The 26,974-nt window shown below is 49.5% G+C and overlaps 2 protein-coding genes across 5 annotated transcripts in view; one reads left to right on the forward strand and one right to left on the reverse strand.

Annotated features, from left to right (window-relative positions):
- Nucleotides 1-19,114, reverse strand: part of NUP155 (nucleoporin 155) — a 33,882-nt gene extending 14,768 nt beyond the window's left edge. For both annotated transcript variants that reach the window (XM_069963087.1, XM_069963086.1), the window contains exons 1-14: nucleotides 18,832-19,114; nucleotides 15,184-15,321; nucleotides 14,893-14,989; nucleotides 14,668-14,738; nucleotides 14,495-14,587; nucleotides 14,245-14,405; nucleotides 13,194-13,299; nucleotides 12,820-12,893; nucleotides 12,653-12,744; nucleotides 11,402-11,499; nucleotides 11,006-11,158; nucleotides 1,948-2,048; nucleotides 793-963; nucleotides 603-713 (exon numbers count right to left, since the gene is read on the reverse strand). In XM_069963087.1, coding sequence (XP_069819188.1) covers nucleotides 603-713; nucleotides 793-963; nucleotides 1,948-2,048; nucleotides 11,006-11,158; nucleotides 11,402-11,499; nucleotides 12,653-12,744; nucleotides 12,820-12,893; nucleotides 13,194-13,299; nucleotides 14,245-14,405; nucleotides 14,495-14,587; nucleotides 14,668-14,738; nucleotides 14,893-14,989; nucleotides 15,184-15,321; nucleotides 18,832-18,976 — 1,611 coding nt within the window. In that variant the 5' untranslated portion in view covers nucleotides 18,977-19,114. The remainder of the gene's footprint in view (nucleotides 1-602; nucleotides 714-792; nucleotides 964-1,947; nucleotides 2,049-11,005; nucleotides 11,159-11,401; nucleotides 11,500-12,652; nucleotides 12,745-12,819; nucleotides 12,894-13,193; nucleotides 13,300-14,244; nucleotides 14,406-14,494; nucleotides 14,588-14,667; nucleotides 14,739-14,892; nucleotides 14,990-15,183; nucleotides 15,322-18,831) is intronic.
- Nucleotides 19,115-19,342: 228 nt separating this feature from the next.
- WDR70 (WD repeat domain 70) overlaps nucleotides 19,343-26,974 on the forward strand; it is a 143,900-nt gene continuing 136,268 nt past the window's right edge. Inside the window, exons 1-5 of one of the 3 annotated variants that reach the window (XM_069964761.1) lie at nucleotides 19,343-19,365; nucleotides 20,315-20,377; nucleotides 22,684-22,767; nucleotides 23,273-23,372; nucleotides 24,058-24,217. In XM_069964761.1, the coding sequence (XP_069820862.1) occupies nucleotides 20,323-20,377; nucleotides 22,684-22,767; nucleotides 23,273-23,372; nucleotides 24,058-24,217 (399 nt within the window). In that variant the 5' untranslated portion in view covers nucleotides 19,343-19,365; nucleotides 20,315-20,322. The other 2 variants (XM_069964760.1, XM_069964762.1) reach the window with 2 other exon arrangements.

Genomic DNA, 26,974 nt, shown 5'->3' on the forward strand with positions numbered 1-26,974 from the left:
TGTTTAGACCTTGACATGCAGCGCTGTGCAGAGTAAAGGGGGCCTCTTCATCTTCCCATGCAGTCTCTAATCTGTGTGGGCGGCTGGGTCCTTCCCTATCCCTTTCTGCATAGGTCCTGGGGTCGGACCCTCACCAATCAAACAGTAAACTGACATGGAAAGGCCACTGCTTCAAACTACCGCTCTATCGACAGGAAGTAAAACCTCGGTGCTCCTAAGATGGAGGAAACTGGAAAGAGATGGAGCACAGTCTTCTACAGTATAATCAGTATAATTCCTCCTGTACCTGGATGCATGCAGCTGTAATATAGTGCCATAGACTAACATGAGGTCCTGCAGTCCATAGGAACACGTCACCAGATTTAGGCTGCTCTATGTGAAGTGACAGGGTCCCTTATAATACCCTGCTTATTACATGTACGCTCAGTAAACTGCATTACTAATAAGCTTCTCCAGCCCACCCAATCATAAGTGATCGGCCATGTTCTGTCTACGATCCATGGGGGGGCAGAGGTCAGGTATAGGGTACTGTATATACCCAATGTGACATTTTTCTTACCTCCTCTCATGTGTGTCAACAAACATACAACATGAAGTAGTACCTGATGTAGCTTGAAGAAGCGCTCAATATCTTCCCCTTCTCCTCCAGCGCTGCTCACTAACAGATGTCTCAGCTGGTCGACAGGCCGGAGTTTGTGGAATATATGGCTTCCCTGCAACGCACAAAGGAAAGCCTCATCCCTGTGCAACTCCTACTATACAAAGCTCTGTCCTACAAGAACCAATACAGACCTTAGCGGAAAGCAGCACAAACTTCTTAGGAGGTACAAAGTGTTGTCGTGTCATGACAGGAGGGTCCGTCACTGGGATCAGGTCCCTGTTCAGTGGAGTCACAACCTTCTCTACCTTTATTTCATCAATGGAAGCCAGAGTCCAGGAATGGCCATCCACAGCTGTGGTCACCTGAGAATGGAGTGATATCAGCTAGGTATATAATAAGAGTCATGATGCTTCATGTCCAAGGCGGCCACCTATTATATCATTATATCGGTTTCTGGTCAAATCGTGTAACAAACCTTAAGGGGCTGTGGTGGCAGCCATATTGGTTGACACCCAGCATTACCAGAAACACGTTAAAGGAATACTCCAGCAAAAATGTTATCTTTAAAATTAACTGGTGTCAGAAGTTATAGAAATTTGTAATTTAGTTTTATTTAAAAATCTCCAGTCTTCAAGTACTTATCAACTGCGGTATGTCCTGCAGGAAGTGGTGTATTCTCTCCAGTCTGACACAGTGCTCTCTGCTGCCACCTCTGTCCATGTGAGGAACTGTCCAGAGCAGTTGCAAATGCCCATAGAAACCTCTCCTGCTCTGCACAGTTCCCAAATTATGTTTTGAATAGGCCAATGGCAGCATGATGTTGACAAGCAACATTGCATACACATTAGTGTATGGGCCCTATTACACTGGACGATTATCATGCGAAAAATCGTTATATCGTTCGAATTTAGACGATAATCGTTCTGTGTAATTGCAGGCGATCAAAAAATCGTTCTTATGTCGTTGAATTAGATCTGAACCTAAAATTATCGTTACTCATTCGCTGTAATTCCACATTCGTTCGCTCAAGTTCCGCATTTGTTCACTAATCGTTCAGAGTAATTGCACATTGCTCATTGTTTTGCTGGGATCAGAAGGAATAAACGATCAAAGTAACGATCGCAATAACGATCATAGTAACGATCGTAACTAGAGGCCATCGTTCTGAGTAATATGGTGAACGAGTTCAGGTTAATGATAGACAATCTCGTTTGGGATCGTTTACCGTTAAAAATCGCTCCTTGTAACAGGACCCTTAGTATATGGGCTTGGTTTAAGCTTTGTGTGGTCACTGGTATGTTGGAACTAGGGAATACAAGAAGCAAATTATATAACATCGCTTTTACCTGCATCTCCATCAGTGGCCTCTGAAATGGAAACGAGTCGTGGTTTATGCACCACAATATGTCATGATCTTCATTTTCGGATGCAGCCATAAGCAAAACACCTAGAAAATGCAACATAAAGTAAGATGGTGAAGCCACAATTGGATCATGTGAAAACGCATACAGCAGACTTGTCAAACTCTGGCCCTGCCGAGGAAGACAGGGAATATTACAAAGCTGGCCCGCAAGTGTTTTCTATTGGCCTGTGCTTGATGTAAAACTAAAATCTATTGGCAAGCCGCCCAGCCCGACACCAGACTATTGCCCGCCTCCTGCTGTGATTGGGTATGTCCTGAACCCGTCTGTGCCACTGCATAGTCGCGCAAGGGTACTGCGCCATAACCATCAGTGAGGAGTCCAGGACAGGTAATTTTGTAATGTGATGTGATATGTATAACTTCATGCTTGTCTGTGTGCCAGCAGAGGCTGTATGTCAGGGGTGTCAGTATGTGGTGCTGCGTTTCCTAGCTACAGGGATGCCGCCTGCGGCACACATAGGGCTACTGCCCGCAGCAGATATAGTGTGTGTATGTGCTGCAGATGGTAGGCCTGTGTGTGCCCTGTATGTGCTTTCTCGCCCGTCATTGGTAGTTCGGGGAGCTTGTACTGCCTCTGGTGCCCCCCCAATGACCACCACTGCCTGACAACCCCTGGTACTTCCTCCGGTAACCCCCGCCACAGCCCCCCTGCCCCCCACTGTTATGACCCCCACTGCCCGACTCCTGTGTAATCCAGCCTCTAATCCTCTGGCCCCCTCTCCTATGTAAAGTTGTGCTGCACTACTTACACCGGAGGAGGTGCCGCAGGATTATAGGCTGGATGGGCAACAGGAGTTGCCGATAACACAGTAGAGGGAGATTTGTCGGGCAGGGGTGAGCACAGGAGGAAGCATCAGATCTGCAAACCACTGGCCCACCATTGACAGGCAAGAGTGCATGTACGGGGGAAACACAGGCCTACCACCCGAAGCACATACATACATTATATCATATGAGACACTGTTGTGGGGGGGGGGGGTAGCTACTGTATGAGACATTATAGGGGCTGGCTACTGTATGGGACAATACTTTGTGGGGGGCTACCTACTGTATAGGACACTGCTGTGGGGGGTGCCTATCATATGGGACACTTATGGGGGGTGGCTACTGTATGGAAAACTACTGTGGGGGTGCTGGCTACTGTATGGGACACTGCTGTGTAGGAGGCTGGCTTCTGTATGGGACACTGCTGTGGGGGGCTGCCTACAGTATGGGGCACTATTACCATGTGAGGCACTTTTGTGGGAATTTACCATATCATTTTTGTAATGCAAAGCTCTGAGTGACGCACACCCCTCAGTGTCAGGAACACCGCTATGAAAGGGCCAGATATTAAGGTTGGCACTTGACTTTGTCCAAGTTTTTAATTTTGACCCACTGTGAATTTGAGTTGGACACCCCTGTCTTAGGAGGTTCCGAGGGGCGGAATGTTTTTCTCAGGAGGTTCCGAGGGGCGGAATGTTTTTCTCAGGAGGTTCCGAGGGGCGGAATGTTTTTCTCAGGAGGTTCCGCGGGGCGGAATGTTTTTCTCAGGAGGTTCCGCGGGGCGGAATGTTTTTCTCAGGAGGTTCCGAGGGGCGGAATGTTTTTCTCAGGAGGTTCCGAGGGGCGGAATGTTTTTCTCAGGAGGTTCCGAGGGGCGGAATGTTTTCTCAGGAGGTTCCGCGGGGCGGAATGTTTTTCTCAGGAGGTTCCGCGGGGCGGAATGTTTTTCTCAGGAGGTTCCGCGGGGCGGAATGTTTTTCTCAGGAGGTTCCGAGGGGCGGAATGTTTTTCTCAGGAGGTTCCGAGGGGCGGAATGTTTTTCTCAGGACGTTCCGAGGGGCGGAATGTTTTTCTCAGGACGTTCCGAGGGGCGGAATGTTTTTCTCAGGACGTTCCGAGGGGCGGAATGTTTTTCTCAGGAGGTTCCGAGGGGCGGAATGTTTTTCTCAGGACGTTCCGAGGGGCGGAATGTTTTCTCAGGACGTTCCGAGGGGCGGAATGTTTTTCTCAGGACGTTCCGAGGGGCGGAATGTTTTTCTCAGGACGTTCCGAGGGGCGGAATGTTTTTCTCAGGACGTTCCGAGGGGCGGAATGTTTTTCTCAGGACGTTCCGAGGGGCGGAATGTTTTTCTCAGGACGTTCCGAGGGGCGGAATGTTTTTCTCAGGACGTTCCGAGGGGCGGAATGTTTTTCTCAGGACGTTCCGAGGGGCGGAATGTTTTTCTCAGGACGTTCCGAGGGGCGGAATGTTTTTCTCAGGACGTTCCGAGGGGCGGAATGTTTTTCTCAGGACGTTCCGAGGGGCGGAATGTTTTCTCAGGACGTTCCGAGGGGCGGAATGTTTTTCTCAGGACGTTCCGAGGGGCGGAATGTTTTTCTCAGGACGTTCCGAGGGGCGGAATGTTTTTCTCAGGACGTTCCGAGGGGCGGAATGTTTTTCTCAGGACGTTCCGAGGGGCGGAATGTTTTTCTCAGGACGTTCCGAGGGGCGGAATGTTTTTCTCAGGACGTTCCGAGGGGCGGAATGTTTTTCTCAGGACGTTCCGAGGGGCGGAATGTTTTTCTCAGGACGTTCCGAGGGGCGGAATGTTTTTCTCAGGACGTTCCGAGGGGCGGAATGTTTTCTCAGGACGTTCCGAGGGGCGGAATGTTTTCTCAGGACGTTCCGAGGGGCGGAATGTTTTTCTCAGGACGTTCCGAGGGGCGGAATGTTTTTCTCAGGACGTTCCGAGGGGCGGAATGTTTTTCTCAGGACGTTCCGAGGGGCGGAATGTTTTTCTCAGGACGTTCCGAGGGGCGGAATGTTTTTCTCAGGACGTTCCGAGGGGCGGAATGTTTTTCTCAGGACGTTCCGAGGGGCGGAATGTTTTTCTCAGGACGTTCCGAGGGGCGGAATGTTTTTCTCAGGACGTTCCGAGGGGCGGAATGTTTTTCTCAGGACGTTCCGAGGGGCGGAATGTTTTTCTCAGGACGTTCCGAGGGGCGGAATGTTTTTCTCAGGACGTTCCGAGGGGCGGAATGTTTTTCTCAGGACGTTCCGAGGGGCGGAATGTTTTTCTCAGGACGTTCCGAGGGGCGGAATGTTTTTCTCAGGACGTTCCGAGGGGCGGAATGTTTTTCTCAGGACGTTCCGAGGGGCGGAATGTTTTTCTCAGGACGTTCCGAGGGGCGGAATGTTTTTCTCAGGACGTTCCGAGGGGCGGAATGTTTTTCTCAGGACGTTCCGAGGGGCGGAATGTTTTTCTCAGGACGTTCCGAGGGGCGGAATGTTTTTCTCAGGACGTTCCGAGGGGCGGAATGTTTTTCTCAGGACGTTCCGAGGGGCGGAATGTTTTTCTCAGGACGTTCCGCGGGGCGGAATGTTTTTCTCAGGACGTTCCGCGGGGCGGAATGTTTTTCTCAGGACGTTCCGCGGGGCGGAATGTTTTTCTCAGGACGTTCCGCGGGGCGGAATGTTTTTCTCAGGACGTTCCGAGGGGGCGGAATGTTTTTCTCAGGACGTTCCGTGGGGCGGAATGTTTTTCTCAGGACGTTCCGTGGGGCGGAATGTTTTTCTCAGGACGTTCCGAGGGGCGGAATGTTTTTCTCAGGACGTTCCGAGGGGCGGAATGTTTTTCTCAGGACGTTCCGAGGGGCGGAATGTTTTTCTCAGGACGTTCCGAGGGGCGGAATGTTTTTCTCAGGACGTTCCGAGGGGCGGAATGTTTTTCTCAGGACGTTCCGAGGGGCGGAATGTTTTCTCAGGACGTTCCGAGGGGCGGAATGTTTTTCTCAGGACGTTCCGAGGGGCGGAATGTTTTCTCAGGACGTTCCGAGGGGCGGAATGTTTTTCTCAGGACGTTCCGAGGGGCGGAATGTTTTTCTCAGGACGTTCCGAGGGGCGGAATGTTTTCTCAGGACGTTCCGAGGGGCGGAATGTTTTTCTCAGGACGTTCCGAGGGGCGGAATGTTTTTCTCAGGACGTTCCGAGGGGCGGAATGTTTTTCTCAGGACGTTCCGAGGGGCGGAATGTTTTTCTCAGGACGTTCCGAGGGGCGGAATGTTTTTCTCAGGACGTTCCGAGGGGCGGAATGTTTTTCTCAGGACGTTCCGAGGGGCGGAATGTTTTTCTCAGGACGTTCCGAGGGGCGGAATGTTTTTCTCAGGACGTTCCGAGGGGCGGAATGTTTTTCTCAGGACGTTCCGAGGGGCGGAATGTTTTTCTCAGGACGTTCCGAGGGGCGGAATGTTTTTCTCAGGACGTTCCGAGGGGCGGAATGTTTTTCTCAGGACGTTCCGAGGGGCGGAATGTTTTTCTCAGGACGTTCCGAGGGGCGGAATGTTTTTCTCAGGACGTTCCGAGGGGCGGAATGTTTTTCTCAGGACGTTCCGAGGGGCGGAATGTTTTTCTCAGGACGTTCCGAGGGGCGGAATGTTTTTCTCAGGACGTTCCGAGGGGCGGAATGTTTTTCTCAGGACGTTCCGAGGGGCGGAATGTTTTTCTCAGGACGTTCCGAGGGGCGGAATGTTTTTCTCAGGACGTTCCGAGGGGCGGAATGTTTTTCTCAGGACGTTCCGAGGGGCGGAATGTTTTTCTCAGGACGTTCCGAGGGGCGGAATGTTTTTCTCAGGACGTTCCGAGGGGCGGAATGTTTTCTCAGGACGTTCCGAGGGGCGGAATGTTTTTCTCAGGACGTTCCGAGGGGCGGAATGTTTTTCTCAGGACGTTCCGAGGGGCGGAATGTTTTTCTCAGGACGTTCCGAGGGGCGGAATGTTTTTCTCAGGACGTTCCGAGGGGCGGAATGTTTTTCTCAGGACGTTCCGAGGGGCGGAATGTTTTTCTCAGGACGTTCCGAGGGGCGGAATGTTTTTCTCAGGACGTTCCGAGGGGCGGAATGTTTTTCTCAGGACGTTCCGAGGGGCGGAATGTTTTTCTCAGGACGTTCCGAGGGGCGGAATGTTTTTCTCAGGACGTTCCGAGGGGCGGAATGTTTTTCTCAGGACGTTCCGAGGGGCGGAATGTTTTTCTCAGGACGTTCCGAGGGGCGGAATGTTTTTCTCAGGACGTTCCGAGGGGCGGAATGTTTTTCTCAGGACGTTCCGAGGGGCGGAATGTTTTTCTCAGGACGTTCCGAGGGGCGGAATGTTTTTCTCAGGACGTTCCGAGGGGCGGAATGTTTTTCTCAGGACGTTCCGAGGGGCGGAATGTTTTTCTCAGGACGTTCCGAGGGGCGGAATGTTTTTCTCAGGACGTTCCGAGGGGCGGAATGTTTTTCTCAGGACGTTCCGAGGGGCGGAATGTTTTTCTCAGGACGTTCCGAGGGGCGGAATGTTTTTCCTCAGGACGTTCCGAGGGGCGGAATGTTTTCTCAGGACGTTCCGAGGGGCGGAATGTTTTTCTCAGGACGTTCCGAGGGGCGGAATGTTTTTCTCAGGACGTTCCGAGGGGCGGAATGTTTTTCTCAGGACGTTCCGAGGGGCGGAATGTTTTTCTCAGGACGTTCCGAGGGGCGGAATGTTTTTCTCAGGACGTTCCGAGGGGCGGAATGTTTTTCTCAGGACGTTCCGAGGGGCGGAATGTTTTTCTCAGGACGTTCCGAGGGGCGGAATGTTTTTCTCAGGACGTTCCGAGGGGCGGAATGTTTTTCTCAGGACGTTCCGAGGGGCGGAATGTTTTTCTCAGGACGTTCCGAGGGGCGGAATGTTTTTCTCAGGACGTTCCGAGGGGCGGAATGTTTTTCTCAGGACGTTCCGAGGGGCGGAATGTTTTTCTCAGGACGTTCCGAGGGGCGGAATGTTTTTCTCAGGACGTTCCGAGGGGCGGAATGTTTTTCTCAGGACGTTCCGAGGGGCGGAATGTTTTTCTCAGGACGTTCCGAGGGGCGGAATGTTTTTCTCAGGACGTTCCGAGGGGCGGAATGTTTTTCTCAGGACGTTCCGAGGGGCGGAATGTTTTTCTCAGGACGTTCCGAGGGGCGGAATGTTTTTCTCAGGACGTTCCGAGGGGCGGAATGTTTTTCTCAGGACGTTCCGAGGGGCGGAATGTTTTTCTCAGGACGTTCCGAGGGGCGGAATGTTTTTCTCAGGACGTTCCGAGGGGCGGAATGTTTTTCTCAGGACGTTCCGAGGGGCGGAATGTTTTTCTCAGGACGTTCCGAGGGGCGGAATGTTTTTCTCAGGACGTTCCGAGGGGCGGAATGTTTTTCTCAGGACGTTCCGAGGGGCGGAATGTTTTTCTCAGGACGTTCCGAGGGGCGGAATGTTTTTCTCAGGACGTTCCGAGGGGCGGAATGTTTTTCTCAGGACGTTCCGAGGGGCGGAATGTTTTTCTCAGGACGTTCCGAGGGGCGGAATGTTTTTCTCAGGACGTTCCGAGGGGCGGAATGTTTTTCTCAGGACGTTCCGAGGGGCGGAATGTTTTTCTCAGGACGTTCCGAGGGGCGGAATGTTTTTCTCAGGACGTTCCGAGGGGCGGAATGTTTTTCTCAGGACGTTCCGAGGGGCGGAATGTTTTTCTCAGGGACGTTCCGAGGGGCGGAATGTTTTTCTCAGGACGTTCCGAGGGGCGGAATGTTTTTCTCAGGACGTTCCGAGGGGCGGAATGTTTTTCTCAGGACGTTCCGAGGGGCGGAATGTTTTTCTCAGGACGTTCCGAGGGGCGGAATGTTTTTCTCAGGACGTTCCGAGGGGCGGAATGTTTTTCTCAGGACGTTCCGAGGGGCGGAATGTTTTTCTCAGGACGTTCCGAGGGGCGGAATGTTTTTCTCAGGACGTTCCGAGGGGCGGAATGTTTTTCTCAGGACGTTCCGAGGGGCGGAATGTTTTTCTCAGGACGTTCCGAGGGGCGGAATGTTTTTCTCAGGACGTTCCGAGGGGCGGAATGTTTTTCTCAGGACGTTCCGAGGGGCGGAATGTTTTTCTCAGGACGTTCCGAGGGGCGGAATGTTTTTCTCAGGACGTTCCGAGGGGCGGAATGTTTTTCTCAGGACGTTCCGAGGGGCGGAATGTTTTTCTCAGGACGTTCCGAGGGGCGGAATGTTTTTCTCAGGACGTTCCGAGGGGCGGAATGTTTTTCTCAGGACGTTCCGAGGGGCGGAATGTTTTTCTCAGGACGTTCCGAGGGGCGGAATGTTTTTTCTCAGGACGTTCCGAGGGGCGGAATGTTTTTTCTCAGGACGTTCCGAGGGGCGGAATGTTTTTCTCAGGACGTTCCGAGGGGCGGAATGTTTTTCTCAGGACGTTCCGAGGGGCGGAATGTTTTTCTCAGGACGTTCCGAGGGGCGGAATGTTTTTCTCAGGACGTTCCGAGGGGCGGAATGTTTTTCTCAGGACGTTCCGAGGGGCGGAATGTTTTTCTCAGGACGTTCCGAGGGGCGGAATGTTTTTCTCAGGACGTTCCGAGGGGCGGAATGTTTTTCTCAGGACGTTCCGAGGGGCGGAATGTTTTTCTCAGGACGTTCCGAGGGGCGGAATGTTTTTCTCAGGACGTTCCGAGGGGCGGAATGTTTTTCTCAGGACGTTCCGAGGGGCGGAATGTTTTTCTCAGGACGTTCCGAGGGGCGGAATGTTTTTCTCAGGACGTTCCGAGGGGCGGAATGTTTTTCTCAGGACGTTCCATACATGTCAAACTCTGGTCCGCAGAGCCATTGGTGATTCGGGGATCTTGTACTGCCTCTGGTGCCCCCCAAGGCAGACCCCCCCAATGACCACCACTGCCTGACAACCCCTGGTACTTCCTCCGGTAACCCCCGCCTCAGCCCCCCTGCCCCCCACTGTTATGACCCCCACTGCCCGACTCCTGTGTAATCCAGCCTATAATCCTCTGGCCCCCTCTCCTATGTTAAGTTGTGCCGCGGCGCTGCCAAGCGTTCTATATGTGGGGCAGGAAAGGCGCTGTACTGAGGTGACAGTGCCGCAGCACTACTTACACCGGAGGAGGTGCCGCAGGATTACAGGCTGGATGGGCAACAGGAATTGCCGATTACAAAGTAGGAAGGGGGGTGGGCTGCAGTGGAGAGCACAGGAGGAAGTATGAGCTCTCCAAACCACTGGCCCACATTGGCAGGCAGGAGTGCACAGGGGAAACACAGCCCTACCACCCGAAGCACATACATACATTATATTATATGAGACACTGTTGTGGGGGGGCTAGCTACTGTATGGGACACTATTATGGGGGCTGGCTACTGTATGGGACACTGCTGTGTTGGGCTGGCTACTGTATGGAACACTATTGTGAGGGGGCTGACTACTGTATGGGACACTATTATGGGGGGGCTGGCTACTGTATAGGACACTACTGTGGGGGGGCTGACTACTGTATGGGACACTATTGTGAGGGGGCTGGCTACTGTATGGGACACTACTATGGGGGGCTGGCTACTGTATAGGACACTACTGTGGGGGGCTGACTACTGTATGGGACACTACTGTGGGGGGGCTGACTACTGTATGGGACACTACTGTGGGGGGGCTGACTACTGTATGGGACACTATTGTGAGGGGGCTGGCTACTGTATGGGACACTATTATGGGGGGGCTGGCTACTGTATAGGACACTACTGTGGGGGGCTGACTACTGTATGGGACACTACTGTGGGGGGGGCTGACTACTGTATGGGACACTATTGTGAGGGGGCTGGCTACTGTATGGGACACTATTATGGGGGGCTGGCTACTGTATAGGACACTACTGTGGGGGGCTGACTACTGTATGGGACACTACTGTGGGGGGGCTGACTACTGTATGGGACACTACTGTGGGGGGCTGCCTACTGTATGGGGCACTATTACCATGTGAGGCACTTTTGAGGGAATTTACCATATCATTTTGGTAGTGACGCACACCCCTCAGTGTCAGGAACACCGCTATGAAAGGGCCAGAAATGCTGCTTGCACGCTTCAATAGATATTAAGGTTGGCCTGTGACTTTGTCCAAGTTTTTAATTTTGGCCCACTGTGTATTTGAGTTTGACACCCCTGGCTTGCAGGGTCTATGAGAAGGTCTCTCACTCACCATGGTTATAAAGGGCTTTGTGAACCTTTGATGGCTTTTCCACTGTGGAGGAGGCAGAGAATCCAGGTGGTAAGCGGACGTGCACCAAGGACAGCATGCAGGGGCGAGCTGCCGGCTGCTTAAATGGAACGGTGCTAAAGTAGAGGCGGACGCCTGGAAGAGAAGGAAGAGAGTTAATTCTGGTGAAGTTGGTATCATGTACACCAGCGATGTTAAACTCAGGTCCTCCAGCTGTTGCAAAACTACAATTCCCATCATGCCAGGACAGCCAAAGCTTCAGCTGTCCAGGCATGATGGGAATTGTAGTTTTGCAACAGCTGGAGAGCCTGCGTTTGACACCTGTGATGTACACAAATGTATTACTTAGTCATACGCATACATATGTATAGTACTTACCAGCATGGGTAATAGCCAGTAAGTGACAGTTCACAGACTCCGATTTCTCAATCACTGCAATCTGGACAATGGGTCTGAATACCGAGCGATCTATTGTCCTGGTTACAGAGTGGGAGGAAAAAAAAAGCAACATAAAGAATATTGTTAGATAAGAGGAGACCAAACTTACTTTATTATGAAATTGTGAATTAGCAAAGAGACAAAGGGCTTCTCAAAAAAAAAAGTTTTTCTTTCAAATCAACTTGTGCCAAAATTATACAGATGTGTAAATTACTTATATTTAAAAATTTCAGTCATGCAGTACTTATCAGCTGCTGTTTGCCCTGCAGGAAGTGGTGTATTCTTTCCAGTCTGACACAGTGCTCTCTGCTGCCACCTCTGTCCATGTCAGGAACTGTCCAGAACAGAAGAGGTTTTCTAAAGGGATTAGGGGATTTGCTACTGCTGTGGACAGAGGTGGCAGCAGAGAGCACTGTGCCAGACTGGAAAGAATACATCAATTCCTGCAGGACATACAGCAGCTGATAAGTATCGGAAGACTAGAGATTTTTAAATATAAGTAAATGACAAAGCTATATAACTTTTTAAATCAGATTTTTTTTAGCTGATGTACCCCTTTAAAATGATGGCCAATAGTCATAGAAGCCCAAGTCATTAGTGGGGTCCCCAGGGGCATCTCCACACCCCACCAGCCTTGAGTGATAGATCTGTCCCTACACCCAAGCAGGCAACGATTTATCATTTAAAGGGGTAGTGCACCAAAATTCTTTTTCTTTCAAATCAACTGCTGCCATGAAGTGCCAGAGATTTGTAATTTACTTCTATTAAAAATCAGCTGCTGTGTGTCCAGCAGGAAGTGGTGTTTTCTTTCCTGTCTGACACAGTGCTCTCTGTTGCCTCCTCTGTCCATGTCAGGAACTGTCCAGAGAAGGAGCAAATCCCCATAGAAAACCTCTCCTGCTCTCCAGACTGGAAATAATACCACTTCCTGCTGGGCATACAGCAGCTGATAAGTACTGGACGGCTTGAGATTTTTTAATAGAAGTAAATTACAAATCTCTGGCACTTCATGGCAGCAGTTGATTTGAAAGAAAATTTTTTGGGTGCACTACCCCTTTAAGGCCTGCGAGTTGTGAAGAAACCACTGGAGACTACTGTGTAGTGGGTCGGGCTGCATGAAAAAGCTGACAGGTCCCCTTTACTAAAATACAAATAAAAGACATCCTTAGCTATAGATAATATTCTCCTTACCTGGCAATATTCCCTGCAGCAGAGACAATTGAGTTCTGGGACACGGATGCCACCCGGCTCATCCCGTTACCGTCATACCCCAAGTCGTACACCTGAAAATGAAATCCTCATTATTTCTTGGTCACTTTGTAGCTAAACCCTTATGGGATATGATCTGTATAGATTACCTGTAGCACCCCCTTCTCTGAACGGGTGTAGAGGATGTTCCGTGAGTTGTCCACAGCGATCTGAACTATGGGATCTGCAAACCAAACAAGATGACAAGAAACACAACTTAATCATTAAGGCAAAGACATCGCTGCAGAGCAGGGGTAGGGAACCTTGGCACTCCAGCTGTTGCAAAACTACAACTCCTATCATGCCTGTCCAGGCATGATGGGAGTCATAGTCTTGCAACCGCTGGAGAGTTAAGGTTCCCTACCCCTGCTATAGAGCCATAAACAAGCAGTGCAACATGTGCAGTCTGTCGTAGCGGATGACACAACGGTCACGGTCATCACTTTATACAAGAAACGTTCCGGTCATAGTAATTCGGACATACCATCCTCTGAAAAAGAGAACTGAAGCACCGATGGGACAAGGAAGGACAGCGTGCTCTTAGAGTGGTTGATTTTCCTGCACCTTGGACTGAACCATCCAGCTTCAGCCTGACGGAAGACAAAAAGATGTCAGAATACACCTAACATACTCCTATACTGCCACCATTTCTGCAGTGTCATCCATTTCATCCCAGCTCTGCTCCCTCCATTTCACCATCTTGACTTTAAGGTTGCAAACTAAATCCTCTTCCTTTTAAAAGAAAAACATGGCCGCTTTGTTTCACTCCCGCCCTTAGTTTGGGTGTCGTTTTTTTTTAGCTTGGTCCCACTAAAGTGAAAGCAGCCAAATTGTAATACCACACAGAAACTGAGAACAGGGATGGTGCTGGTATTGCAAGGAAGTAGCTGTGCTTTTCCAAAACCAGGATAATCTCTTTAAATCTGCTATCTATCCCATTATGCATCACAAGGCCAGCCAGAGACAGTCCTACCTCCTGCTGGGAAGACTGTGTAATAATCATCTCCATATATCTTTAAATAAGCTAAGAAACTAAGTATACAGTCAGAGAGGCTGAACTGTCATCAGATCACGAACTGTATAATCATCAGGAGTCATAGGAGTTTCTGTCTCCCCCCTGTGGAGAGCCTGTGTGGAACAGTCCATGCAGCTTCATCACACAAGAGGTTCTGCTGGCTAAAAGGGTGACCCCATTGTAAGCACGGGGGGGGGGGGGGGGGGGGGACTCATAAGATCACATGACCCAACTGAAAGAAAGGGATTTTCAGATAGGAAGGAACATAAGATAGTAATAGTAGGCCTTTAAGTGTACTTATTTATTCCAGCAATCCTATTACATAATATGGGTTCTTTCAAGTGACCTTTAAAACCCCATACAGAGGTAAGGTGGTCACATGACAGAAAGACCATGCAAATTACACCTTCATTTATTTGTATAGTGTTGTGATAGATAGATAGATAGATAGATAGATAGATAGATAGATAGATAGATAGATAGATAGATAGATAGATAGATAGATGATCTTAAAACTTACCTGGTATGCCACCTCATACAGGCAGCCATCTTTGCCAGACAGGAAGATACGGCCATTGTTTGTGGAGGTTATGGTTATTAGGTACGTGTTATCTGTGGAGATGGAGTACAGGGGGTCCGGCAGGAGCTGCATCCCTACAGACAGGCTGTCATTGGGGCTCCCTGGTATCAGACAAAAGGAAAAAGAAATTATTAGAATTAATTGTTAAAGGGATAGCGAAAGCCAAAACAGTAGGTGGGTATAAACTGACCTGTCTGTAGATTGGCGAAGCTTACGCCTAAAATAATGACGTCTACGGGAGTCGCAAGGACGAGCAAATAGCGGATGTGAGGCTGGAAAATCCCTGCAAGACACAAAGGCAGAGGTGACATCTGCTCCATGCGCAGTCTCTGGACATCACAGCCAACGTCTTTCTTCTCTTACCGTCCTTTGGCTTCACAAGTCCAACCGAGAGTATTGTCTCACTGAGCCCATCGAAGTATGCCACATCCCCCCTAACAAAGAAGGCACAAGGACATGTGACCTAACAACAGTGACCTAAACCATGTGACTGTTTGCAAAACTACAACACCCAGTATGCCCAGACAGGTGAACGCACCACTGCGTCTTACTCCCCATCAGGTTATCGGTCGTATGGTCTATACGTACCCCTCCTCGTAATTCCACATGAAAATATCGCTGTCGATGGTCAGCCAGGCCCGGCTGATCTCAGGGAACACACCCATCATGCAATTGCACTGCATCCCTATAGTTGTTATGTAAGGAGCTAACACAAAGGTGTAACAGTACAGTATTACTATACGGTATTATAGCGGCGCAGCAGATAGGGCGCTGTTTGTTAGCGCAGCATTGATTCCAGCAGCAATCGGCACAGAGTAGTATTTCATTAACACTACATTACTGTGTACTACGAGTATACGGCTTTATAGATTAGGATACGTCCAAACTGTTCCACCAGCTCGGGGGGGAGCGGCACCCTGCGGATGGCACTGAGCTCAGGCAGGCTGGGGATGCTCACCAGGCTGGGACCCTGCAGGGGATAATCCATCTCCGACATCCCCGACACTGTGGGACAATCTGCAACACAAAGATCACAGCAGTAAATACACAAATGGCTGGACATGACATCAGCAGAGATCATAGGTTACATCGGTATCTGGTTATTTAAAATAATTAACAAGAGAAACAGAAGTGCAGAAGTCTTATGATTTATCCCATAATAATGAGGTGTGTATGATGTTTTGCTCCCATAATTTCCCATTGGTCTCCTGTCACTCTTTCATCATCCCCTCTTATCCCATCAGCTCCTTTTCCCTGTCACCCCAACTTGTCCTATTGACCAATCGTTCTCTTTTTCTGTTGTTCTGTCCCATCGCTCACTCCTCTCCCATCAGCCTCTCTTCTTTTGTCACTTCTCCTGTCGCCTACTCAGCTTCTGTCACCCTTTCTTCCCGCGTCTCTCCTCTCTAGTCACCCTCTATTCTCCCATCTCTACACCCTCTCAACACTAATATCACCTCTCCCATCACTACACCCACTCTTCTCCCATCATTACACCCTCTCATCTCCCATCCCTACAGCCTCTCCTCCTCTCCCATCACCCTCTCATCAGTACAGCCGATCCTCTCCCATAACCCGTCACTACACCAGCTCCTCTTCTCCCATCATCCCCTCCTCTGCCATTGCCCTATTACTCCACCAGCTCCTCTCCAATCACCTTATCCTCTCCCATCACTACACCCTCTCATCTGCCATAACACTATAACTCCACCAGCCCCTCTCTGCCTCCTCTCCTATCACCCCCTCATGTCCTCTCACTACATCAGCTCCTCTTCTCCCATCACCCTATTACTGCACTCTCTCCTCTTCTCCCATCACCCTATTACTACACCAGCTACTCTTCTCCCATGTCGCCTCCTCCCCATCAGCCTATAACTCCACCAGCTCCTCTTCTCCCATCACCCTATTACTCCACCAGCTCCTCTTCTTCCATCACCCTATTACTCCACTAGCTCCTCTTCTTCCATCACCCTATTACTACACCAGCTACTCTTCTCCCATGCCCCCTCCTCCCCATCACCCTATTACTCCACCAGCTCCTCTTCTCCCATCACCCTATTACTCCACCAGCTCCTCTTCTCCCATCACCCCTCCTCTGCCATCCCACTATCACTCCTCCAGCTTCCCTCTGCCTCCTCTCCCATCACTTCACCCTCTCATGTCCTGTCACTCCTCCAGCTCTTCTCCCATCACCCCTCCTCTGCCATCACCCTATTACTCCCCCAGCTCCTTTTCTCCCATCACTATTACTCCACCAGCTCCTCTTCTCCCATCACTATTACTCCACCAGCTCCTCTTCTCCCATCACCCTATTACTCCCCCAGCTCCTCTTCTCCCATCACCCTATTACTCCCCCAGCTCCTCTTCTCCCATCACCCTATTACTCCCCCAGCTCCTCTTCTCCCATCACCCTATTACTCCCCCAGCTCCTCTTCTCCCATCACCCTATTACTCCCCCAGCTCCTCTTCTCCCATCACCCTATTACTCCCCCAGCTCCTCTTCTCCCATCACCCTATTACTCCCCCAGCTCATCTTCTCCCATAACCCTATTACTCCCCCAGCTCCTCTTCTCCCATAACCCTATTACTCCCCCAGCTCCTCTTCTCCCATAACCCTATTACTCCCCCAGCTCCTCTTCTCCCATAACCCTATAACTCCACCAGCTCCTCTTCTCCCATAACCCTATAACTTCACCAGCTCCTCTTCTCCCATCACCCTATCACTATACTCTCTCCTCTTCTCCCATCACCCTATCACTATACTCTCTCCTCTTCTCCCATCACCCTATCACTATACTCTCTCCTTTTCTCCCATCACCCTATCACTCCACCAGCTCCTCTTCTTCCATGACTATTACTCCACCAGCTCCTCTTCTCCCATCACCCTATTACTACACTCTCTCCTCTTCTCTCATCACCCTATCACTCCACCAGCTCCTCTTCTCCCATCACCCTATCACTCCACCAGCTCCTCTTCTCCCATCACCCTATCACTCCACCAGCTCCTCTTCTCCCATCACCCTATCACTCCACCAGCTCCTCTTCTCCCATCACCCTATTACTCCACCAGCTCCTCTTCTCCCATCACCCTATCACTCCACCAGCTCCTCTTCTCCCATCACCCTATTACTCCACCAGCTCCTCTTCTCCCATCACCCTATTATTACACTCTCTCTTCTCCCATCACCCTATTACTCCACCAGCTCCTCTTCTCCCATCACCCTATCACTCCACCAGCTCCTCTTCTCCCATCACCCTATTACTCCACCAGCTCCTCTTCTCCCATCACCCTATTACTCCACCAGCTCCTCTTCTCCCATCACCCTATTACTCCACCAGCTCCTCTTCTCCCATCACCCTATTATTACACTCTCTCTTCTCCCATCACCCTATTACTCCACCAGCTCCTCTTCTCCCATCACCCTATCACTCCACCAGCTCCTCTTCTCCCATCACCCTATCACTCCACCAGCTCCTCTTCTCCCATGACTATTACTCCACCAGCTCCTCTTCTCCCATCACCCTATTACTACACTCTCTCCTCTTCTCCCATCACCCTATTACTACACTCTCTCCTCTTCTCCCATCACCCTATCACTCCACCAGCTCCTCTTCTCCCATCACCCTATTACTCCACCAGCTCCTCTTCTCCCATCACCCTATTACTCCACCAGCTCCTCTTCTCCCATCACCCTATCACTCCACCAGCTCCTCTTCTCCCATCACCCTATTACTCCACCAGCTCCTCTTCTCCCATCACCCTATTATTACACTCTCTCTTCTCCCATCACCCTATTACTCCACCAGCTCCTCTTCTCCCATCACCCTATCACTCCACCAGCTCCTCTTCTCCCATCACCCTATCACTCCACCAGCTCCTCTTCTCCCATCACCCTATTACTACACTCTCTCCTCTTCTCTCATCACCCCACCAGCTCCTCTTCTCCCATCACCCTATTACTCCACCAGCTCCTCTTCTCCCATGACTCTATTACTCCACCAGCTCCTCTTCTCCCATCACCCTATTACTACACTCTCTCCTCTTCTCCCATCACCCTATTACTACACTCTCTCCTCTTCTCCCATCACCCTATTACTACACTCTCTCCTCTTCTCCCATCACCCTATTACTCCACCAGCTCCTCTTCTCCCATCACCCTATTACTCCACCAGCTCCTCTTCTCCCATCACTCTATTACTACACTCTCTCCTCTTCTCCCATCACCCTATTACTACACTCTCTCCTCTTCTCCCATCACCCTATTACTCCACCAGCTCCTCTTCTCCCATCACTCTATTACTCCACCAGCTCCTCTTCTCCCATCACCCTATTACTCCACCAGCTCCTCTTCTCCCATCACCCTATCACTCCACCAGCTCCTCTTCTCCCATCACTCTATTACTCCACCAGCTCCTCTTCTCCCATCACTCCCTCCTCCTCCATCCCCCTATCACTTCCCCCAGCTCCCCTCTGCCTCCTCTCCCCTCCCCCAGCACTGGGCCCCCAACCCTCCATCCCTCTCTTACTGTGTGCAGGGACATTGAGGAAGTCGGACAGGTCTGGGTAGGCTCTCTCCTCCTGCAGTAAGCGGTCTATGACTCTTCCGGCTACTTCCAGTGTCTCCTGCATGGCGGCGGTGGCTGCCGGTGCCCCCGGAGCTGCACTCGGCATTCTGCTGGGGCTCAGCGCCTATAGGGTAAGCAGTGTACTCAGGGTGAGGCTCAGGCCGGCTCTTCCAGCGGAGGGCGCTACGTTCAAAACAACATGCGACCCGCGCAAACCGCTCTACGAAAGCACGCTGCGGGGGTGACGTCATCACGGCGCGCCCGCCTGTCAAGCTATTGGGTAGAAGAGAAACCATGACAATTCCTGATGACGTCACGTTTTCTAGTTTAGCGCGTGGCGGCCATTTTACTAGTGGGCATATTATTCTGTGCATCTTATTACGTTGTAGCCGGTAAAGTTTTTAGACGCAGTTCGTGGATTCGGTGCAGTTATACGTGGACGTGCTAGGCAGTTCATTACTCGGAAGTCATTAAGGAAAGAAACGAAGAAAACTGGTTAAGTTTGTCCCATGGCTCTTCCCGTAGCCGGGTCAGGCACTTTCTGGAGGGGCGGGGACTTGGGTCTGGAGCGTGTTGGAGTCAGGAGCAGACACAACAACACAAGGTGCAGGGAGCCAGGGATATACAGTATACAACCTCTGTTATTACACTCTATGGTGGTTACATGTAGGCACAGTGGGGTACTGCTATGTGGCCACTCTATGGTGGTAATGGTGATGTTGTTAGGCACTCTAGGACTTTTTGGTGTGGGCACTCTATGGTGGTAATGGTGATGTTATTTGGCACTGTTATGTGGGCATTCATATGGCAATATTTGGCATAGTGTGGCACTATTATGTGGGCACTCTGTGATGGTAGTGACAGTATGTATGGCACTATTATGTGGGCACTATGATGGTAGTGACAGTACCCTGGTGATATGTGCACAGCGTGGCACTGTTATGTGGTTACACTATTTTGAAATTCCATTTAGAGTAGTGTATAATACTATTTGTCGTATGACACTGTTATGGGGGCACTGTGGTGATATATGAACAGTATGGCACTGTTATGAGGTGCTCTTGTGATATATGCACAGTAGGGTACTGTTATGTGGTTACACTATTGTGAAATTCCATTTAGAGTAGTGTATGATACTATTTGCAGTATGACACTGTTATGGGGGGCTCTCAGGGGATATATAAATAGTATGGCACTTGTGGGGGCCCTCTGGTAATATATGCATAGCATGGCACTGTTATGTTGGTACTGTGGTGATATATGCACAGTATGGTACTGTTATGTGGTTACACTATTGTGAAATTCCTTTTAGAGTAGTGTATGATACTATTTGTGTAGTATGACACTGTTATGTGGGCACTCTGGTGGTATTGGATACTGGGTATTTCATTAAATGCTGGCTTTTTTTCTCATTTTCATCTTTTTCTTTTTTTCCCCCTTCTAGTCACCAACATGGACGGCTCTGAAGACCCCAATGTTGCTGCGACCATGGGATTCTCTGGCTTTGGTGAGTGACTTCTGTTAGGGAATACGGTGCATGGTAGTGATGCCCATTGACGTGAGTGGGCACTGTATGATGCTCTATAGAACACTTACTATCAGATTACAACTTCAGGAGGTCCCTATATAGAAAAAACTGGGGTCAGGTTAATATCAAAGGTGAAGAACTTCTTAGAGGGGTTTTACCACTATTACTGCTATAGTGTTATTGGCACAGTATGGCACTATAGCGTGTTGGTACAGTATGGCACTATAGTGTTATTGACACAGTATGACACTATTATGGGGGCACTCTGTAGTGGTATTGACACAGTATGGCACTATTATATGGGCACTCTATAGTGGTATTGGCACAGTATGGCACTTTGGTGTATTGGCACTATTATGCAGGCACTATAATGTTATTGGGACAGTATGGCACTGACGTATTACATTAGCACTCTATAGCGGTCTCCTCTATCCTGTGTATAGATGATAAGCCTCTGATTGTGAGGGCTCTGACTAGGGCTGGGCGATATGGCCTAAAATTTATATCACGATATAATTTGATGCATGCACGATATAACGATATATCACGATATATAAATTTTTTTTTGTGTGTATACTCACCCCCCCCCCCTTGCCAGTGATCAGCCTTCCCCTGTGCCAGTGATCAGCCTTCCCCTGTGCCAGTGATCAGCCTTCCCCTGTGCCAGTGATCAGCCTTCCCCTGTGCCAGTGATCAGCCTTCCCCTGTGCCAGTGATCAGCCTTCCCCTGTGCCAGTGATCAGCCTTCCCCTGTGCCAGTGATCAGCCTTCCCCTGTGCCAGTGATCAGCCTTCCCCTGTGCCAGTGATCAGCCTTCCCCTGTGCCAGTGATCAGCCTTCCCCTGTGCCAGTGATCAGCCTTCCCCTGTGCCAGTGATCAGCCTTCCCCTGTGCCAGTGATCAGCCTTCCCCTGTGCCAGTGATCAGCCTTCCCCTGTGCCAGTGATCAGCCTTCCCCTGTGCCAGTGATCAGCCTTCCCCTGTGCCAGTGATCAGCCTTCCCCTGTGCCAGTGATCAGCCTTCCCCTGTGCCAGTGATCAGCCTTCCCCTGTGCCAGTGATCAGCCTTCCCCTGTGCCAGTGATCAGCCTTCCCCTGTGCCAGTGATCAGCCTTCCCCTATGCCTTCAGCCCCCTTTGTGCCAGTTATCACCCCCCTTGCCAGTCATCAGCCTTCCCCTGTGCCATCACCCCTCCCTTGTGCCAGTCATCAGCCCTCCCTTGTGCCAGTCATCAGCCCTCCCTTGTGCCAGTCATCAGCCCTCCCTTGTGCCAGTCATCAGCCCTCCCTTGTGCCAGTCATCAGCCCTCCCTTGTGCCAGTCATCAGCCCTCCCTTGTGCCAGTCATCAGCCCTCCCTTGTGCCAGTCATCAGCCCTCCCTTGTGCCAGTCATCAGCCCTCCCTTGTGCCAGTCATCAGCCCCCCCTTGTGCCAGTCATCAGCCCCCCCTTGTGCCAGTCATCAGCCCCCCCTTGTGCCAGTCATCAGCCCCCCCGTTGCCAGTCATCAGCCCCCCGTTGCCAGTCATCAGCCCCCCCCCCCCCCCACAGTGCCAGTCATCAGCCCCCCCCCCCCCACCGTGCCAGTCATCTCCCCTCTCAGTTTTCCAGCCATTTCATGTGCCAGCCAGCCAGGGCCATCATCAGCCCCATGCCAAGCCATCTGCCGCCCCCGACCCCTCTGCTACTTACCTTTCCTGCAGGGCTGGCTGATGGAGTCCGCGAGGCGAGACGGGCCGCGTCTTCTTCCCAGCATGCACTGGGAGACCTGGCTGACGTCACACGCATCAGTGCGCTAGCGCGCTGACGATGCGTGAACGGAAGGCCCTGCAGCGCGGTACCACGGAGCGGTAAGTGAGAAGCTTATTCACTACCGCTCCGTGGTATATCGCGATATGACGATATGCCAAAAATCTATATCGTCAACCGAATTGATGACGATATTTTGGCATATCGTTTATATCGCCCAGCCCTAGCTCTGACCCCTGAGATCTCCCTTGATCTCCAAAACAAGTCAGGGTACAGATTCATACTCCTCTATCCTCAGCATCCCCATAGACAGTGAATGGAGTCTGCATCCTGCCCTTACCCTTAAAGGGGTTGTCCTACCTTTTGGTTATGTCTACATCACCACAGCTATAATATCGCCCGTATCCCCTGCCTCACCACACCGATCACTGGCTCCTGTAATATACACAACAATGCCGATATATAAGCCAAAGGAAAATTCCTTTAATAAACTGAACAATATCATTAAAGTTGTAATCCATTGTTTTTACTCACAGGCAAGAAAGCGCGAACGTTTGACTTGGAAGCCATGTTTGAGCAAACTCGTAGAACGGCCATAGAGCGGAGCAGAAAGACATTTGGTAAGTCAAGCAATCGACCTGGACGTAAAGGTTACAGTGTTCACCATTGTCAGTCTACCATTGAAGGGGACTCTGGCGATTTTTTTTTTTTTTTTTTCTTTCAAATTAGCTAGTGTCAAAAAGTTATATAGTTTTGTAAATTACTTTTATTTTAAAAAAAATTCAGTCTTCCATTACTTATCAGCTGCTGAATGTACTGCAGGAAGTGGTGTATTCGTTCCAGTATGACACAGTGCTCTCTGCTGCCCCCTCTGTCCATTTCAGGAACTGTCCAGAGTGGGAGAGGTTTTCTATGGAGATTTGCTACTGCTCTGGACAGTTTCTGACATGGACAGAGGGGGCAGCAGAGAGCACCGTGTCACTGGAAAGGATGTGTTTTTTGGTGTAGTCTAGATGTTAGGTTGTGGTGACCTGTATATTCCCTACCTGTAGGTGCAGTAAGCCTGAATAGGCCCTTCCCATGTTTAATGCTATAACTTTGAGTCCTGTATTATTTTATGTTCAGAATCACAAGATAAAGAAGCTGAAGGAAACAAAGTGCAGACAAGTCCGGCATCCAAGACTGTGGCCTCCGGCTCCGGGCTGAGAAAGCAGAGAGAGTCCAGGTACGTACACACTAGATAGGAGTGTGGGTCAATCTCAGTGAAATCAATGGGGTTTGGGCACAATTAAAGAGATTGTCCATGATTAATAACATCCTAATTTCTTGCAAAAACAGCGCCACCCTTTTCCTCAGGTTATGTGTGGTATTACAATTCAGCTCCTTTCACTTCACTGGAACTGCGCTGCAATACCGCACACAACCTGAGGACAAGTGTGACGCTGTATCTGGAAGGAAATGGCCGTGTTTTCTAAGCCTGGAGAACTTCTTTGTTGTTTCTGTGTGCTTCCTGGCTTATCAGGGTAGTGTGCGTTGTCAGGGGCAAGGCCAGTATTGAGGCACCTAACCTTGTTAGAGAATGGTTGGACTTGCTGAATTTTTACGTGCCTAATTCTTTTGTTCTGGCAGCGGCTTTCTCCACTTTCTCCTGCATGTTTAGGCAATATGGGCATATAGGGGACATCAGGAGAGACACCTATGCAGACTGTATGGTCATCAGTAGTCGTCACTCCAATGTCAGCCATGTTTGGTTGCCCAATAACCAATTCTTTGTCCCTGCAAAACTATAATTTCCCCATGTCTGAATATGTTGTGTAGGATTTGAACCCCCCCTCTTTCTTGTGTATAAACATAAAAATATACTGCGAATACAGAAATCCTTTAATATTCACCATTCCCATTTGGCGCAGTGACTCTGATGACGGCTCCGATGATGAATTCATTGGTCCCCCAGCACCGGGCAGCAGTTCTCAAGCTCCGGATGATGAAATGATTGGCCCTCCACTTCCTCCGGGATATAAAGACAGTGATGAGGATGATGATGATGAAGATGATGACGGGGATGATGATGTAAGTGTCAGTAGATCATGTGACAGGTTGCCATAAAGCTGTGCAGGATTCCCAAAGCTTATGTTCCGCTATCAGACTGCTGCGATTGTGACTGAGAACTCAAGTATTTTATGGAGTTTTGTGCATTGTAGTTCAGCATGTACCGGTCTCCCCTAGATTCAAGGGAGTGTCCACTATGCTGAGGACCCGCTTAACTCAGTGGGGTCTAGCAGTTGTGTGTGTGGTGAGGGGGGTCAGCTGGGATCAGCAGTGGTTTGTGGGATCAGCAGTGGTTGTGGGGATCAGTGAGTATCAGCAGTGGTTGGGGGGTTCAGTGAGTATCAGCAGTGGTTGTGGGGATCAGTGAGTATCCGCAGTGGTTGTGGGGATCGGCGGGGTCAAGCAGTGGTGTGTGTGTGTGTGAGTGTGTGTGTATTATATATATATTTTAAAACAGTTTGATAGTCTTGGCAGTGAAGTGCCTCTCTGGGACCAAAGAGGCAGATAGCTACAATCCATTAAATCACCACAGTACTGAAAGACTCTTTAAAAATCACGTGTTTATTTGCTCAGGGATAACTGCAACGCTTCGGCCCCACTGCTGGTGGTCTTTCTCAGGCAGTGCAAACCATGTGGTATCAAAGGTGCTCTATATATATATATATATATATATATATATATATATATATATATATATATATATATTATAATTTGATACACACAGGTGCAGACAAATGACATTATCATCAATTAATAAGCGTCAAAACACAGTATAGCATGTGCCCCGTAATGATATTTATAGTGTTACAGAACCATCTCCTCATAGTCTCTCTTAGTCATTGTCAATGTATAGTGGAAATACAATACATACAATGATTTACAATACGTTTGGTAAGCGGGAAGACGCAGGGCAGCCGCATACTCAGCTGTGTTTATTGACATCCTCACTGCGCCTTTGCGTCTAGTCCTCCTGTTACACAGTCCGCTGGTCACGTTCCCAACTCATACTGCTAATACTGGAGGCACTGACTGCTGTATAACCAGCAGCAAGGTCTGCACTTGCTGTCAAGCCCCATCCCCACACTGGTAAGACTCCACAATGTCTACACATATATATGTCTAGAGTGTGGTATCAGATACTGGTTGTACTATTGGAGGCACTGACTGCTTTCATGACAGATGATGGAAGTCGAGATTCCACTTATAGAAGCATATCTAGATTACGTGGTATGGTGGATTTAATGTCTGGGTACAATGTGTAACAATCGCTCACAGGCTGACATATTTTTCCTCCACCGTCCAAACCTGTCGCTCTCCCGCGGACGTTTGAGAGGATTAACTCCTCCTTCCTCATGTGCAAAGACGCAGGAGGTTGGAGCAACATATACGCATGAGTCAGCCTGCCCCACACGTGCGTAAAAGCTTCCCAAAGTCCCAGTTGATTAGAGCTAAAAGAGCAAGTACAGAAGAAGAGGATCAACTAAATGGGAAGTATATTGAGAGGTAAGCCTTAAGGCTCTATTACATGAATCAATTAACAGCCGTATTTGGCCAATTATCGACCATTGGGGCCGATAATCGATTTGTGTAATTGAAGACAAGGATCAGTTGACATGAACGATGTCATGTCGTTTGTGTTTTTTTTGTCTTTCAACGTGACTGACTATGCAGGAAGGGGTTCTTCTCCTAGAATGACAGAAATGTGATTTATTTATTGAAATGTCCATGTGGGGTAGGATATGTCAAGTAGGGTGTGTGGGGTAGAATATATGGGGTAGGGTGTGTGGGGTAGAATATATAGAATAGAATAGACTCTACGAGATTTGCAGTTTTAAAAATGTTTTTGTAAATTTGATATTCTCCCCTTATTCTTCATCATGCGTCTTATATATGCTATTTATATGCTTTTTATATATGCTATTTAGCCTTCTTGTTTAAAATGTCACTGTCGTTTAAAGTGACTGTACCACCAGGACCAGGCTGAAGCACTGGAGGCGGGCTGACCCACCCTTAGTGGGAGGAAACCCTAGCCCCTCTATGATAGGGTTCCATTGATTCTAATGGAGTCACATCATGGAGGGGCTGAAGTTTCTTCCCACTAAGGGTGGGTCGGCCCGCCTCCAGTGCTTCAGCCTGGGCCTGGTGGTACAGTCACTTTAAATTGTTTTTGCAGAAATCAATAGTACATGTGATTTTAAGAAACTTTGTAATTCTGTTTATTACCTGAAAAATGCTTTTTTATCATGAAAAAGCAGTTTGAAGCTCTCCCCCCGTCTTCATTGTTCTCTACGGAGAGGGGAGGGTTGGAGGGAGATGAGGCACCAAAAAAGGGCAACAAAGAGTTAATTTACAGCTACATCACAGGTCTATCTCCTCTGAAGTCAGCAATGACCTCTCTGACCTCTGAATATTGGCTTTCATACAGCTCCCGCTGTGTAATCCTTTGTTCCCCTCTCCATAGGTTACACAGGGCCCGACTGATGTAAAAGAGTCGAGATTTCCTGATAATGAGCAGAGAATGAAAGAAAGGGTGGGGGACGGGACCTGGGAGAATGCGTTTTTAATGCAGATAATGGCAGATTTGCCTAATAAACCCACATACAAAGTTTCTTAAAATCGCCTGGACTATTGATTTCTGCAAAAAATAAAAAATAAAAATAAGGCAGAGACACTTTAATTAGTGTTGTGCATTGTAATTGCTAAATATTTTTATATAGAGATGAGTGAATCGAGCCGAAATTAGGGTTTGTACAAACCCGGACCATCGCCATTTGAATC

Source organism: Dendropsophus ebraccatus, chromosome 3, assembly GCF_027789765.1.
Source record: "Dendropsophus ebraccatus isolate aDenEbr1 chromosome 3, aDenEbr1.pat, whole genome shotgun sequence".
Classification (NCBI taxonomy): domain Eukaryota; kingdom Metazoa; phylum Chordata; class Amphibia; order Anura; family Hylidae; genus Dendropsophus; species Dendropsophus ebraccatus.